This window comes from Lepidochelys olivacea (genome assembly GCF_965140295.1).
Source record: "Lepidochelys olivacea isolate rLepOli2 genome assembly, chromosome: 2".
In the NCBI taxonomy this organism is placed as follows: Eukaryota; Metazoa; Chordata; order Testudines; family Cheloniidae; genus Lepidochelys; species Lepidochelys olivacea.
This window is the reverse complement of record NC_140412.1, coordinates 211,445,628-211,463,008: the sequence shown is the minus strand read 5'-3', so window position 1 is coordinate 211,463,008 and position 17,381 is coordinate 211,445,628. Positions and strand designations below refer to the sequence as shown.

Here is a 17,381-nt window from a genome sequence, read left to right as displayed (position 1 = left end):
TTGAAGAGCATCCTGCATTTTAGATATCTTACAGGGTAATTAGATTCAAAACATAGAGAATCCCTCTAGGCAAAACCTTAAGTTACAAAAAAGACACCCAGACAGAAATAGTCACTCTATTCAGCACAGTTCCTTTCTCAGCCATTTAAAGAAATCATAATCTAACACATACCTAGCTAGATTACTTACTAAAAGTTCTAAGACTCCATTCCTGTTCTCTCCCCAGCAAAAGCTGCATACCGACAGACACAGACCCTTTGTTTCTCTCCCTCCTCCCAGCTTTTGAAAGTATCTTGTCTCCTCATTGGTCATTTTGGTCAGGTGCCAGTGAGGTTACCTTTAGCTTCTTAACCCTTTACAGGTGAGAGGATTTTTCCTCTTGCCAGGAGGGATTTTAAAGGGGTTTACCCTTCCCTTTATATTTATGACAACAAGAAATTACAGAATTTCCCCAAAGCCATTCAGCTACATACAAAACCAATAGATTTAATAAACAAAAATGGCAATTGATATAAATCATTCTGTTATTTATATGAGCTGTATATCCCTGCAGAATCAGTTGTTGTTATATGGCTATTGACTTGTTGGTGGATAGGAATAACTTCCAGATTGGGCATTGGAATCTCATGCCCATCTGCATTTATGCTTGGTATTAATTAAATAATAAAAATGTTATTAAATCCCTTCTGAATCTTTAAGAAAAACATTGAGAAACTTGGAGATAGAAACCAGGACCTCAGCTTCTTCAGACCATCCTGTCTTTTGAGATATTGGTTGTACCAAAAAGTATAGTTACCACGAAATATTTATTGAACTCTTTTTCCTGTGTTTATATTCAGAGCCACGTATGCTTACTTTCTGGACAAAAATAATTCTTTACTCCTTTCTTTACTCCTGTCAGCCCTGCTGAATTAACTTAGCTGTGAGAAAGCGATCTGGGATGTTGTCCTGGCTTACTCATTGTCAGATTGTTAACAAAATTCCAATAGAAGGAGCAGATTCTATCCTGAGTCAGACTTGCGCAACTTCATTTCTAACTGGGGAGAATTTGGCATGCAGAATCCTTATTATCGGGGAGTGACATACAAGAAGGAAAGAACCCAGGTTGACTTTCAGTTCCCAGACTGAGTTTGCAAGGCTGGCAAATAGGTGGTTGAGAGGAAGAGGAATAAATCCTTTAAGCATGTTTGATGGTAATAATGATCTGGAAGTCATTGTGAGATAGCAAATGTGGGTCTCCCACAGTGCCTTTCTTAGTCAATTTTCAGAGTAAAGAGCTTGTGCTTTCTTGTTCTGTGCTTAATAGCTCAAAAAAATTTTTACTGTCTGCTTATTCTTATAATTCAATAAGATCCCATCTCTGAGTCCAGTTTCTGACCCTTAATATATGTGCATTTCCGATTTTTTCCCCTTATGAATTTCTCTACATGTGGTCATGTGTTTATTTTGCTTTAATTATGGTGAGTTTCCTGTAGGAAAAGTTGTACACCACAGGTTAAGTTACAGTTCCCCTTGCTGTTATCTGTTTCCCGTATATGGCCAAATATGTCATCACATTGCATATTTAACATGAATATTTTTCTCAATAGCCATATAGAATACACAATAGATCTTCAGCCAGGCTTCTTTTCACACAGGGGCTGGATGTGGTTACTTGTTCTAGTAAAACAGACAATAGAATGACAGGTTACAGTAAGGAAATCATGAATACTGTAAGATCTCCTGTTGAGCTGGAGAACTCCATGCTTGCTTCTTGCAGCCCACATCTTGGATCTCCTCAGCTTCAATTATGGGGTGGTTTGTTCATAGGCCAGTGGAAAAAATCTTGCAGTTTATCCAAATGCCTTATGTTTTTCCACAAACTATAGGAAAAAGGGACTACTTCCCAGTGTGTTTTGCTGTTTTACATGAGTAATCTGATTTAAGTAGCTCATTTGTATAAATTACGAATATACTCAAAAAGGCATCCTGAAGCTATGTGGCATTATCAGATTTTGAAATGGGCTCACAATAATTCATAGATTCACAGATACTAAGGTCAGAAGGAACCATTATGATCATCTAGTCTGACCTCCTGCAGAACGCAGGCCACAGAATCTCACCCACTCACTCCTGTGAAAAACCTCTCACCTATGTCTGAGCTATTAAAGTCCTCAAATCGTGGTTTAAAGACTTCAAGGAGCAGAGAATCCTCCAGCAAGTGACCCGTGCCCCATGCTACAGAGGAAGGCAAAAAACCTCCAGGGCCTCTTCCAATCTGCCCTGGAGGAAAATTCCTTCCTGACCCCAAATATGGCAATCAGCTAAACCCTGAACATATGGGCAAGATTCACCAGCCAGATACTACAGAAAATTCTTTCCTCGGTAACTCAGATCCCACCCCATCTAACATCCCATCACAGGCCATTAGGCCTATTTACCATGAATATGTAAAGATCAATTAATTACCAAAATCATGTTATCCCATCATAGCATCTCCTCCATAAACTTGTCGAGTTTAATCTTAAGGCCAGATAGATCTTTTGCCCCCACTGCTTCCCTTGGAAGTCTATTCCAAAACTTCCCTCCTAGAAACCTTCGTCTAATTTCAAGTCTAAACTTCCTGGTGGCCAGTTTATATCCATTTGTTCTTGTGTCCACATTGGTACTGAGCTTAAATAATTCCTCTCCCTCTCCAGTATTTATCCCTCTGATATATTTATAGAGAGCAATCATATCTCCCCTCAACCTTCTTTTAGTTAGGCTAAACAAGCCAAGCTCCTTGAGTCTTCTTTCATAAGCAAGTTTTCCATTCCTCGGATCATCCTAGTAGCGCTTCTCTGTACCTGTTCCACTTACTGTAATGTAGCACTAGATAAAGGAAAGATACCACTTGGCAGTTACTGCAATGTATTTGAATTGTCCATGTAAAGGTAATGTTTTAATATCTATTACTGATATAATTGAAACATTTTTATTAAAACTTTGTGCTTATCTGACAGTATTATATAAGGCTTAACAAGATTAAAGTCATTATAACACTGCAGTCTAAATCACCAAGAAACATGTACAAACAAACACCTTTCCAGGATTGTCAACTAGATAAAAATAAAAATTTCTTTTAAAAAATATAGTTAAAACTAGGGCTGTCAAGTGATTTAAAAAATTAATCGCCCTGTTAAACAACAATAGAATACCATTTACTTTAAATATTTTTGGATGTTTACTACATTTTCAAATATATTAATTTCAATTACAGCACAGAATACAAAATGTACAGTGCTCACTTTATATTTTTGATTACAAATATTTGCTCTGAAAAAACAAAAAATATTTATTTTTCAATTCACTTCATACCAGTTCTGCAATGCAGTCTCTCTATCACGAAAGTTGAATTTACAAATGTAGAATTATGTACCCCAAAAAATGCATTCAAAAACAAAACAATGTAAAACTTTAGAGCCCACAAGTCCACTCAGTTCTACTTTTTGCTCAGCCAATCACTCAGACAAACAAGGTTGGTTACAATTTGCAGGAGATAATGCTGCCTGCTTCTTGTTTACAATGTCACCTGAAAGTGAGAACAGGCATTCGCATGGCACTGTTGTAGCTGGTGTTGCAAGATATTTACATGCCAGATGCACCAAAGATTCATATGTCCCTTCATGCGTCAACCACCATTCCAGAGGACATGCTTCCATGCTGATGAAGGGTTCTGCTTGTTAATGATACAAAACAGTGTGGACTGACACATGTTCATTTTCATCATCTGAGTCAGATGCCACCAGCAGAAGACTGATTTTCTTTTTTGGTGGTTTGGGTGCTGTAGTTTCTACATCAGTGTGTTGCTCTTTTAAGACTTCTAAAAGCATGCGCCACACTTAGTCTCTCTCAGATTTTGGACAGCACTTCAGATTCTTAAATCTTGGGTTGAGCGCTGTAGCCATTTCTCACAGCGGTACCTTCTTTGCGCTTTGTCAAATCTGCTGTGAAAGTGTTCTTAAAACAAACATGTGCTGAGTCATCGTCTGAGACTGCTATAACATGAAATATATGCATAATGCGGGTAAAACAGAACAGGAGACCTACAATTCTCCCCCAAAGGAGTCCAGTCTCAAATTTAATTGACACATTATTTTTTTAAACAAGCATCAGCAGCATGGAAGCATATCCTCTGGAATAGTGGCCAAAGCATGAAGGGGCCTACGAATGCTTAGCATATCTGGCATGTAAATACCAACGCCAGCTACAAAAGTGCCATGCGGATGCCTGTTCTCGCATTCAGGTGACCTTGTAAATAAGAAGCAGGCAGCAGTGTCTCCCTTCAATGTAAACAAACTTGTTTGTCGTAGTGATTGGCAGAATAAGAAGTAGGACTGAGTGGACTTGTAAGCTCTAAAATTTTACACTGTTTTATTTCTGAGTGCAGTTATGTAACCAGAAAAAAATCTGCATTTGTAAGTTACACTTTCACGATAAAGAGATTGCACTTCAGTACTTGTATGAGGTGAATTGAAAAAAACTATTTCTTTTGTTTATCATTTTTACAGTGCATATATTTGTAATAAAAATATAAAGTGAGCACTGTGCACTTTGTATTCTGTGTTGTAATTGAAGTCAATGTTGAAAATGTAGAAAAACATCCAAAAATATTTAATAAATTTCAATTGATATTCTATTGTTATAAGTGCGATTAATCTCAATTAGTTTTTTTTTAGTTAATCGCATGAGTTAACTGCGATTAATTGACAGCCCTAGTTAAAACCACTTCTGTACAGAAAGCTGGGGAAATAACCTCCAATTAGTAAAGGTTAGATTGTAGGAGCTTCAGCTACAAACAAATTAATCTTATTTTATTACCAGAGTCTTATGATAAAGACCAGTCAGAATTCTCTTCCCAGCTTTGCCACATACTTTGAGCCACAGAGGTTGTCAAGTTTCCCCACCCATAAAAGTTATGGGATGTCCTGAGGCTTAATTCAGTTAGGTTAAATATTATGAAATATTAGGTTAGATAATAGGGAAAACTTTAAGTATAAGGCTAGTTAAACTCAGAGAAGGCTTCCTAGTGAGGTTAAGAACAGGTTGGACAAACACTTGTCAGGCATGGTCTAGGGTATGCTTGGTTTCCCAAGGCTTGTCCACAGTGGAAAAGTTATCTTGTGTTAGATCACATGTTAACCAACATGATGACCCACCTGACTTTATACTGAGTTGAGAGACAGACTGTCATGTAGAACTGTAGAGTTAATCATGACCTGCTGACAAAATGTTTAACATCTAACATGATAGACTTTGATACAGTGGGGGCCAGATTCTATAGTGAATTTACTTTCCCTTTATGCCACTCAGGCAGCATAAGTGAGTCATAGTCTAGCCGTAAATGTACGGAGGATTCTCCAGTGTAGGGGAACTCTGCTTAGTGCTCATGAGCTGGATTCAGGTCTGTGCCAGGGGTGACAGAACAGGGGGTATCAGGGGGCCGTGGCCCCATCACTTTTAGGGAGCTTCTGACACTCCTGGTCTGTGCCTATGCCCCCCAACATCTAGGTAGGTAGCCTGTAGAGCAGGGATGGGCAAACTACGGCCCGGGGGCCATATCCAGCCCTCCAGATGTTTTAATCTGGCCCTCGAACTCCCGCCGGGGAGCAGAGTCAGGGGCTTGCCCCACTCTGCGTGGCTCCCGGAAGCAGTGGCATGTCCTGCCTCTGGCTCCTATGCGTAGGGGCAGCCAGGGGGCTCCAAACCCAGGAACCGCGGCCAATGGGAGCGCAGGGCGGCGCCTGCAGACAGGGCAGTGCGCAGAGCCACCTGGCTGCACCTCCACATAGGAGCCGGAGGAGGGACATGCCACTGTTTCCTGGAGCTGCTTGAGGTAAATGCTGCCCGGAGCCTGCACCCTGACCCCCTCCCACACCTTGACCCCCTGACCCAGCCCTGATCCCCCTCCCACCCTCCTAACCCCTCAGTCCCAGGCTGGAGCACCCTCCTGCACCCCCAACACCTCATCCCCACCCCCAGCCGGAGCCCTCACCCGCTCCCACAGCCCAACCCCCAATTTCATGAGCATTCATGGCCCGCCATACAATTTCCATACCCAGATGTGGCCCTCGGGCCAAAAAGTTTGCCGACCCCTGCTGTAGAGGGAGGGGGGAATGCACTGGGGGAAGGAAGGTGCGTAGTGGAGTTTAACTACGCTACACCAATCTTCCACCAGCACAGGCTCTACTAACCACCCTGTATGAGTGGTGCAACGTAGAGCTGCATGACAACCGTTCTAGTATGTGTTGATTCTGACCATCTATACTGCAGTTGGAGTGAGCCTTCCAGCTGAGGTGGTCACACTTGCACTACCTCTGCTTGAGTTAGCATTCCAAAACCGGCAAGGTGGATATTGCGGCTTGGGCTGTGGCCTGGGTGATCCCCTGGGTTTGAACTCATGTGGCTAGCCCTAGTCTCTGCCAGAGCCACAATGTCCACGCTGCTATTTTTAGCATGCCCGATAGAACAAAGCGAGTGCAAGTCTGTTAACCCGGGGAGAGGCTGGCTCCCAGCTGCATTGTAGATATACCCTCTGACTTCCTGCTTCTCCTCCTGCACTAGGCAGAGTTCTGGCACAGGCCTGAGTCTTGCCCTGAGTGTTTAATGGGTTAGAACACATGTTAACACACGCAATGTAACTTTTCAATATAGACAAGGCCTAATACAGTACCTCCCAGCTGATGTGCTACCTTCTACAGGGCACTCCATTCGCAGAGTCTCCTATGCAGTACCCCAGGTTTGACAGTGAATATAGTTCACCAGGGATTTGAAGGTAAGCAGTATAGGAGAGTGCTGTAATAGAACAGTGGGGAAGGGAAGAGTCACATTGTGGGGTATCTGAACCCAGTAATAGTGGGCATGGAGAGAAGGCAAATGTGATCATTCAGGGGAAGAGAATATGAAACGGGCACCCCACAGACCAAGCACCAGACCTTACCCCCCTTCCAGCTGCCAAAAACCTTCTGTAGCCAGCCTTCCTAACAAGATTTACTTTGTGGCCTTCCACAACACAAGAAAAAATAAAAATTGGGGCCCTCTAATATTTAAAGATTGTCACTCCTGATTTAAAGTGCCTGCCCTCCTCTCTCTATATCAACAGTAACCTCAGTCTGAGTGAGCCCAGGAAAGCTTCCAAGACTAACTAATCACCAGGTGCCTATACCATCACAAGCAGGTATTCTGCATGTGTAAAATAGCTTACACCAGTGTCAAATCAAGCAGTGTAATAAAGAGATTAAGATTGTCCACATTAGTTGTGAGCACCAGTTCCCATTACTACGATGTAATTAACTGCCCACTCTTCCTCTCTATATTGGAGCATAACAAATGGGATAAGAATGGTGCAGGTTACTTTTCTGTCAAGAATCTCTTGATTCATCATACTGAAGTAGGCATTTATATTTTTCCTACAGCTATCCAAACATCAGTCAATTCATTCACTGGCCTCTATCCTTCAATGCACTCCTCAGACTTTTGCCCATCTTTCTCCAGCTCAGTCCCCTTCCCTGTCCCAATCTTTTTGAGGAATAGAGTTAAAGGCAGAGTGTCATTAGTGACCGCTGTCTCTAGACATGGATTTCCAATGGCTCCCTTCCCTATGTCCCAGTACCTTTTTATTGGCCAGCAGAGAAAGTTGTAAATATTTTTCAAATAGAAGTTTTTGTAGATAGTAATTTTCTGTAATGATTAATAATCATTGCACCCATTAGTCATTAATCAATAATATTTAGTCAGCTTAGGTGACACTATGAGCTTCACCCTTCACTTTTAATGCGTTCTAAAATATATTGTAAAATGAAAAGGAGTACTTGTGGCACCTTAGAGACTAACCAATTTATTTGAGCATAAGCTTTCGTGAGCTACAGCTCACTTCATCATTGTAAAATGACATTAAAATCCCTGTCAAGTGCAAACAATATGATTTATTGTAGGTTTTTGGGTTTTTTTTAAATAACAGATATACCTACTAGTGCAAATGCTGTACATTGTTTAAATATTTATTGTGTTTTAACACCAGTTAAACTTCTTAAAAGAAAAATTAAGTGCACAGATTTCTTCTTGAGTGCTAAACCTTTAAGGCTGGGTTTACATGCGCATGCCCAAGCCTGCAAATGCTTACTTCAATGACAGTTTCCAATATTTTAATGAGACCACTTATGATACTAGGTACTATCCTCTGAAGTAAATGTATGGGGGAATCAGGGTCCATACTAGGAAATACAATAAATAGAAAACTGTTCCATTTTTTTAAAAAAAATTAACTGATAAATATTTGAACCACAGGACTCAGCAACTCCACTGTAAAGACATTATAGTCCATTACTTCAGAAGCGTTGGGGGCATAGTATACCAGAAGCACCACAGTAAGACCATATGGTAAAAATCCTTATGAAAATTGTTTAGATACACCCACACAGAGAGATAATACGGTGTGTATTAGATCTGACTAGGCAGGGTCGAGCTAGGGTGATATTTGGATGGGAAATGTTGTTTTTATTATTTATCTTTAAAATTGCTTGCATAACACCACAAATTTATCCATCGCTTTATAATGGTGTAAAATACATTTCTTACCTTAAAGAGATTACAATCTAAGGGCCTAATCCAGGTAGCATTTACTACAGAGTGCAAGTGCTTGCCACCATCAGTGGTCGAACAGAGATTCCAGGGCAACATTCATGGGAGTACATGCTTTGCTCAGTAATAAGTGTTTAAAAATGAGTGTGCACCATCCCATAGAATTTAAAGTGATTTAGGATGAAAAAACTCTCTATAACTATAGTTATACAAACATTGGTGTAGCTGACAGGAAGTGTATTGTATAATAACAGCAGTTTACTTTAGGTATGTTGAAGGTCATGAAGCTAAAAATGCATCCTGATCAGAAAGTGCCATAGAAACAAGAAATTGAGATAGATTGTTCTTAGAGGAAGATCACTGGGCAGATTCATCAGTACTTTCCCCGTGACTGGCACTGCTCACACTCTGATGATTTTTGTTCAAGAAAGTGTAGGGTTTTCCTTATGTATAATTGCAATATTGCCAACTCTCATGATCTTTTTCATGAGTGACAGGATTTTGGCGGGGGCTGGAGTCTGGTCTCTCAATAATGTGAGAAGCTCCAGTCTTCTAACCAATTTGAGCCCTGCCAGGTGGCAAACCCCTTCTGATTGGTTGCCTAGCCCCAGGTCGGCAAATGGGGCAGGCAGCCAATCCCAGCTGCTGCAGGAAGAGAGTACTCTCCTCCTTCCCCTCCCCTCAGCAACCTGAATCTATCCTCACAGGAAGGAAGGGAGGGAACAGGAGGGAGCTACGGAACCCAGTGGTTCAAGATGGCTCCATCCACTCTTTTTCCCTCTTCTTCTGTGAGCAACAAGGTCAGGATGGCACCATTGCTTCTGCATCCCCTGGCCTGGGAAGGGGCAGAGGGGGGTGAAGAATGCCAGAACTGCTCCCCACCATCCTGGAAGGCTGGGAGGCCGAATAGATGGAAGGTGGGAGCTGAACTGATGTATGGTGGGGGCTGTCAGGGCAGCTGAACTGATGTGGGGACAGGATTGATTTGGAGGTTGGGGGGCAGAATTAATTGCAGGGATGGGTATGGGCAGCTGTGGGGGTGAAAAATCTCCTTTCCCAATAAATGTGGGAGAGAGAGAAACACTAATTGTCTCTCACACATGCACACACACTAGGGATGAGCAGGAGAAGTTCAAAAGACAGACCCAAAATAGAACACAATATAATTTAAAAAAAAATGCCATGAATGTTTGGGGAAAATCTCATGATTTTTGATTTTTTGAGGTTGGCTACTGTAATTTGCACTTCTCCAGAAAAAAAAATAAAGGAAAGTCCTGACTGTCTTCTGTCTTTATAATGCTAAATTCCCAGTTGCTGGCCTCTGTAAATGGGTCCTGGTTAATGTCTGTCAGGAATTGGGGCAGGAGCAGTCAACTCTAGTGGTCAGAGCCAGGATACACAAGCCAGAACTGGGTTACCTGGAGTCAAGGTTGAGACAGAGCTGAAACAAGGCCGGGTGTATCTAAGCAGCAGGTCAGTGATCTGCCTTGATGCACAGACAGCCTCCAGGTGTTTTTCCTACGTCTTCAATAGTGTTCCTGGGCCAATAAGAGAATATGGTAAGCTCCTCTAGTCAGGGCCTCTCTTGGCAGGACATCCAGTGGTGCTTGGCCTCACAAGGCTCACAGCCCATCAGTCACTGCTCTGCCAGACCTGTTGGGTGGCAGCATGGATGTGGCAATTTCTCATGGATCCACAGACCGAGGTTCTGGCTCCCCAGATTCTCACAGTATGGTGGTTACAGGGTGAGCTGGGCTTTAGACCCATTTTTAGTTCCTGTCAAGTGCACCTCTTTGGTGACAGGTTTCGCTACTGTCATCCCTTTCTGGGTAGAACCATGCAGTCCTACCACTCTAAGAGTGGATCTCTGGGCTGCAGCTCCTCTGTTTACCAACTGTGATAACAGGACAGACCCAGCTGTGTTTGGCACCTGTAAGCCATCTTCCTCCAGGAGCCTGTAACCAGCAGCTGATTAAAAAGCTGATTTAAAACCAGAAGCTGACTCAAGAGCTTCTTCTAAGCCAGTGGTTTTCAACCTGTGGTCCGCGAAACCCTGAGAGTCAACAGACTATGTCTAAGATTTCCAAAGGGGTCTGTACCTCCATTCAAAATTTTAATGGGTCTGCAAATGAAAAAAGATTGAAAACCACTGTTCTAAACAAAGCATTTATTTATTTATTCACCCAAAGGTACATAACAAGCAGAGCGCACAGGGATAAAACTACAGAAGGTCTATATGCCTGTGCTATACCTAAACTTTATTTTTTATTTCCTTGCAAGTTTTGGGTAAGTTCTGTTCAGCCCAGACCCCTGCTCCAGGTTTGGGGGAGAAAGCCCCTTCAGCATTCTCTTTTGGCAACTGCTCACTAGAGCTGGTTAAGACTTGGAATTTCTGTTTTGTGGGAAATTTTGACATTTCAAAGTTTTTTGTTTTCATTCCATGTCAGAATGAAAACAAATATTCTTGAAATTTCCCATCAAATGAAAATTCTGAAAACTTTTTTGTTATGGAAAATTGTTTTGGAAATTTTTTTGGAATTTTTTTTTTTTTTGGAAATCTTTTTTTCTTTTTCTTTTTGTATTCCTTCATGACGTCATATTATGCAGTGCTACTACTGATGTCATAATATAATAGTTGAAAATTTCTATTGTTTTTATTTTATTACTAAAATCATTAAGAGCATCCGCTATTTAGTACTAATTGAAACATTATAATGTCTTTTCTAGATAGTCTCCCCTCTTTGTGTTGTATTGAAACAGTTTAACACAGTGTTGCTTCCTTGGGCCATTGCGTCTTTAATGGTTTAGTGCCACTTGATCCGAGGCTTGGGAAAAATTAACCTGGTCTGACTGGAACCAGGCAGGTGGGCATTCCCCAATAAATAGCTCCTGCATTGTTTCCATGAGGACCCTTTGTATTCTCACTGGTGGGGTACGGTATCTTTGTTATTGTTTTGCTTCCTATTTGTTCCCCCCAACAGTCTCCTTTGATTGGACTCTATGCAGTCAGGCAGGATAATATCAAGCAGGTAAACTGAGATACATATGGTATTCATAAAAGATAATACAGATATCTCCATCATTCTCCACAGTCATGAAAGAAAAACTTTTTTAGCTTTGTATGTTAGACCCTTCTTACTATTTGCAGCATTCAAGACTCACTCAGTCCATTAAATCCGGTAGGATCACAGTTAATGTTCCATCTTTTTCAAGTGTCCCTTTGGAAGCCCTCAGAGGATTTTGTCACACAAAATGGGTCATCTTTAACTTTCAGGTTTAAAATCATCATCATAAACACCTCTATAAACAAAATAGAAATCTTGTGGGTAATGAGGGAGCCAATACAAATCACCTTTACATATCAAGATCTAACCTGGCATTCCAGCTGTTCCCTTCTTTCCAACATTTTATTGCTCTCATTGTACTGCTTGAATTCTTTGAAATTTTCCTGATTGTCTGTTTTCACTCCCATGGATTTGCCTATCCAAACTACTGTTCTTGGTAATTATAGTCTAAAACATTTCTTCGCAGGAAATCATTCTGTTGTGGAACTGTGTACTCTTTGCTTCTTGGTAGCTCTTCTCTTAGTACCTCTGAGATGGAGTTATTTTTGTGCAAGGCAGAAGTTAGCTAAGCAGTTTCTGAAACCGCTTTGGGGCAGCAAAATGGCTTCAGAAGACCTCTCTGCAACTGCTTTCTTTCAAAAGTCTTTTTTATTGTGTTCTTGCAGTGCCTCACCTGGATGTTCATGTGCAAAAATGAGACTTTCCAACTGGTTACCTTTTTCTTAAATCTTACATAGCGACATGTCTGTCACTCAAGCATCTGACTTTGGTGCCATCTTTCTTTCATGTTTCTTCACTCATTTATTTTTTATTTTTTTACTGTGCTAGGAAGCATTAATTTCCCTTTGGAAGTATAAGGGGGAGGATACCTGGGCGATGGAGAAACTAAATCTATGATCAATACATTGGACTTTTTTGTCTACCTTCTATTAATGATTGTTAAAGGTGACCTGTGAAGGGAGGCGAATGTGTGTGTCCTTGTTTGATTTTTTGTCATAAATAAGGCTACAATTTAGTCACGGGTATTTTTAGTATAAGTTATGGACAGGTCACGGGCAATAAACAAAAAGTCACAGCCAGTGACCTGTCCATGACTAAAAATACCCCAAGCTAAATCTTAGGTGCTGGAGGAAGAAAGGCGCTCCAGCAGATGCTGCTGTTCTGTGGGAGGTTGGGGGTGGGGGTGCTCTGGCCATTGCTGCTCCTCCTACAGGGGGAGGCGGCCCGGGGCACCGCTGCTGCTCCCAGACCGCTGTTCCACAGCAGCTCCCGGGACCAGCTACCTGGGGCCACCGAAGCAGCGGCCCGTGCGGCTGGCCCCAGGGTCACCCTAGCTGCTTGGGCAGCCCTGGGGTCAGCCGCTGCAGCAGTGGATGTCACGGAGGTCCTGGAAAGTCACAGAATCTGTGACCTTCGTGAAAGACTCACAGCCTTAGTCATAAACAGAAGGTGGCTTTTAATTTTTGGTTGTAGAAGTAGGGGAAATGTAGGGTCTTTCGTAGCTTTTTGGTCTTGTTGGAAACTTTCAAGGATTATTGAGAGCTTTCTTAAGCTTTAATGGAAGAGTTGGGCTGACTAATCTTTAATAATAATAATTAATAAAACAAATTCTCCGTATTTCTCAGATGTTTCAGTTAAAGAGGGATGAATAGAAATAATTTTAAACATTCTTGTCTAAAAATCCTTTCCCCACCTTTCAGTCTCTTGTGATACCACTAGTTCTTCAGTTAACCATAGAATCTTCCAGGTTAGAAGAGACCTAGGATTCTCATGTATAACAATGAGCAGAGAGGAAGAATCACGATGGTCTTTTCGTTAAAGCCCTGGACTGGACTTGAGATCTGCATTCCCTTTCTGTATCCACTACAGACTTCCTGTGTGACATGGGGCAAGTCACTTGATGTCCTTGTGCCCTGATGTCCTTCTGTAAAATGGGGATGATTACAATTTCTGTCAGTCATCTTTTTGCTGTCTGTTTATATTGTAAGCTCTTTGGAGCAGGGATTATTTCTTGCTATGTGTTTTGTACGGTGTCTAGTACAATGGGGTCCCAGTCTTGGTTGGGACCTTTAGGCCTTACCATAATACTCATCCTTGTCATATTAAAGCAGAAACCTGATTCCTTTTAAAACAAAGTAACTTCAGACTTTCCTCACCTATCCCTGTGGTCCAGTGTACTCTTCATTATGTCTGTCAATGTATGCTTAATAAGAAACTCTGGAAGTTGTGTGTGCGTGTGTGTGTGTGTGCGCGTGTGCAGCACACAAAATCTGCCAGGAGCTCCACAGACATATAGGAAGACACAGTTCCTGCTTTAAAGACTTCACGTCCTTCAGAATGAACGTCATTATATACACGTAAACTATTTATTAAAGTAGAGAAAAAAATGGCTGAGGTTACAAAACCCATATCTGACTCTGTTGTGCAGGATCTGGATAGCAATCTGTGCAGACTCACGGCATCATTTGAAAAAGCAATAGCAGAAAAAGTCCAATGTCAAGAAGATGTGAACCGAACCAACAAAACAATTGAGCTGGCTAACAGACTTGTCAAGGGACTTCAGGCAAGTAGATTTTTTTCTTAATGCTGTTTCCAAAATTAATAATTAAATATTTGGAATATTTTAATTATTAATTTTGGAAACTATTTTGATTACATTAAAAAATTCTAGAGCATAAGATATTAAATTCCCAGGTAAATCACTTCAGTAAAAAAACAAGCAAGCAAACACAACCTAATAGGCAAGGTAAGGTAATAGGCAACCAAAATCTGAGAATACTATCAGAGGTGTCATGCATTTTTTTAAAAATCACATGCCCCTCACTAGGTTATGTTTGCATGGCCCACAGAGAAAAGTCTCCATAACTAAGTCACCACATTTGTACACAACTGTGAACACATTATGACAGCATGGGCAGCCTCTGGTTAATGAGCAGAGAGACTGAACAATCCTCTCGGTCAGGATTGAGTCATATTGCATCCGCCCACATTGTACTTAGTCTGTAAGTAAGTAGAATACACTAGCTGGATTTTATATATATATATTGCTGTTGCAAAACTATTCATATTTAATAGGAACTAAATGCATTTTTATTAAAAAACATAGTATAATTTTCAATGTAGCCATTATCTTTATGTGTAGACAAATATCATTATAGTAAAACAGATGCCTGTTTAATGGTCAGTTTCTATATAGCCATTCAAGTAAGACATAGTGCTGCTATAATTACTCACACAGATAATGCTGTCTTGACACAATATGTGGAATTTATTACACATCCTTTCTTGGTAAATTAGTATTAACAATAATAAAATAATAAATACATGGAAGATGGTTATACTACTTATATTCCTGTGTTCTTCCAATGTATTTTTAAAAGATTTTTTTAAATATAGTAAAGTTCAGTTTAGGGCTGTCGATTAATTGCAGTTAACTCATGCGATTAACTCAAAAAAATTAATCATGATTAATTGCAGTTTTAATCGCACTGTTAAACAATAGAATACCAATTGAAATTTATTAAATATTTTGAATGTTTTTTTACATTTTCATATATATTGTATTCTGTGTTGTAATTGAAATCAGTGTATATTATTTTATTACAAATATTTGTACTACAAGAATGATAAACAAAAGAAATAGTATTTTTCAATTCACCTCATACAAGTACTGTAGTGCAATCTCTTTGTTATGAAAGTGCAACTTACAAATATAGATTTCTTTTTTATGACATAACTGCACTCAAAACCAAAACAATATAAAACTTCAGCGCCTACAAGTCCACTCAGTCCTACTTCTTGTTCAGCCAATCGCTAAGACAAACAAGTTTGTTTAGATTTACATGAGAAAATGCTGCCCGCTGCTTATTTTACAATGTGACCTTAACGTGAGAACAGACGTTTGCATGGCACTTTTGTAGCTGGCATTGCAAGGTACTTACATGCCATATATGCTAAACATTCAGATGCCCCTTCATGCTTTGGCTACCATTCCAGCGGACATGCTTCCATGCTGATGATGCTTGTTTAAAAAAAAATAATAATGCATTAATTAAATTTGTCACTGAACTGCTTGGGGGAGAACTGTATGTCCCCTGCTGTTTTACCTGCATTCTGCCCTATATTTCATGTTATAGCAGTCTCAGATGGTGACCCAGTACATGTTGTTCATTTTAAGAACACTTTCAGGCTGCAGATTTGACAAAACACAAAGAAGGTACCAATGTGAGATTTCTAAAGATAGCTACAGCACTTAAACCAAGGTTTAAGAATCTGAAGTGCCTTCCAAAATCTGAGAGGAACGAGGTGTGGAGAATGCTTTCAGATGTCTTAAAAGAGCAGTACTCTGATGTGGAAACTACAAAACCCGAACCATCAAAAAAGAAAATCAACCTTCTGCTGGTGGCATCTGACTCAGATAATGAAAGTGAACATGCGTCGGTCCACACTGCTTTAGATGGTTATCAAGCATAACCCATCATCAGCATGGACGCATGTCCCCTGGAATGGTGGTTGAAGCATGAAGGGACACATGAATCTTTAGCACATCTGGCACATAAATATCTTGCGATGCCGGCTCCAACAGTGCCATGAGAATGCCTGTTCTCACTTTCAGGTGACATTGTAAACAAGAAGAGGGCAGCATTATCTCCTGCAAGTGTAAACAAACTTGTTTGTGTGAGCAATTGGCTGAACAAGAAGTAGCACTGAGTGGACTTGCAGGCTCTAAAATTTTACATTGTTTTATTTTTGAATGCAGGGGTTTTGGTACATAATTCTACATTTGTAGGTTCAACTTCCATGATTGCACTACAATACTTGTATTAGGTGAATCGAAAAATACTATTTTTCTACAGTGCAAATACTTGTAATTAAAATAAATATAAAGTGAGCACTGTACACTTTGTATTCTGTGTTGTAACTGAAATCAATATATTTTAAAATGTAGACAACATCCAAATATTTTAAATAAATGATATTCTATTATTGTTTAACAGTGCGATTAATCACACCATTATTCGCGATTAATTTTTTTAATTGCTTGACAGTCCTAGTTCAGTTACATTTCATAAAGTCTTTGTTTACATATTCTGCAAGAACACAACTCACTTATTTTCCAAGGAATGCCTCCATTTCTGCAGACAACATGGGTGAGGTAATATCTTTTATTGGACCAACTTCTATAGGAGAGAGAGACTGCTTTCAAAGTCACCTGAAGAAGAGCTCTGTGTAAGCTTAAAAGCATATCTCTCTTACCAATAGAAATTGGACCAATAAAAGATATTACCTCACCCGCCTTGTCTCTCTAGTATTCTGGGCTACAAAACACTGCATTTCTGCAGTCAGGCAGTGAAGACTGCGGTCAAGGAGATTTAAGTCCGTTTGAAAAGCAGAATGGGAGCGCTTAATTTGCTGAAACCATCTGATGCGATTAAAACAAACCAGTTTTTGTCATCTAGTTAATTTTAATTTGCATGTTGTCAGACACTTAAAGAAGAAAAAAATTACTCTGTTACAGCACAGTGAAATCACTGGTGTATTTTCCTATTAGCTGGGATTGAACAGTTTTTTAGTTGGAGCAAGACAAACCTCAAATTCTCAACATTAGCCAGGTGTTGCAAGTACTCACTACCATGTGTAATCCTACTGAGTTCTCAATGGGTCTATGCCTGGTGGTAATCACTAAGACTTGGTTTTAAGGGTTTATTTCAAATGTGA

At 40.3% G+C, this 17,381-nt stretch overlaps 1 protein-coding gene across 1 annotated transcript in view; it reads left to right on the top strand.

The window, feature by feature from the left end:
- DNAH11 (dynein axonemal heavy chain 11) overlaps nucleotides 1-17,381 on the top strand; it is a 299,590-nt gene that overhangs the window by 215,492 nt on the left and 66,717 nt on the right. Inside the window, exon 62 of the mRNA XM_084618686.1 lies at nucleotides 14,092-14,226. Coding sequence (XP_084474812.1) covers nucleotides 14,092-14,226 — 135 coding nt within the window. The remainder of the gene's footprint in view (nucleotides 1-14,091; nucleotides 14,227-17,381) is intronic.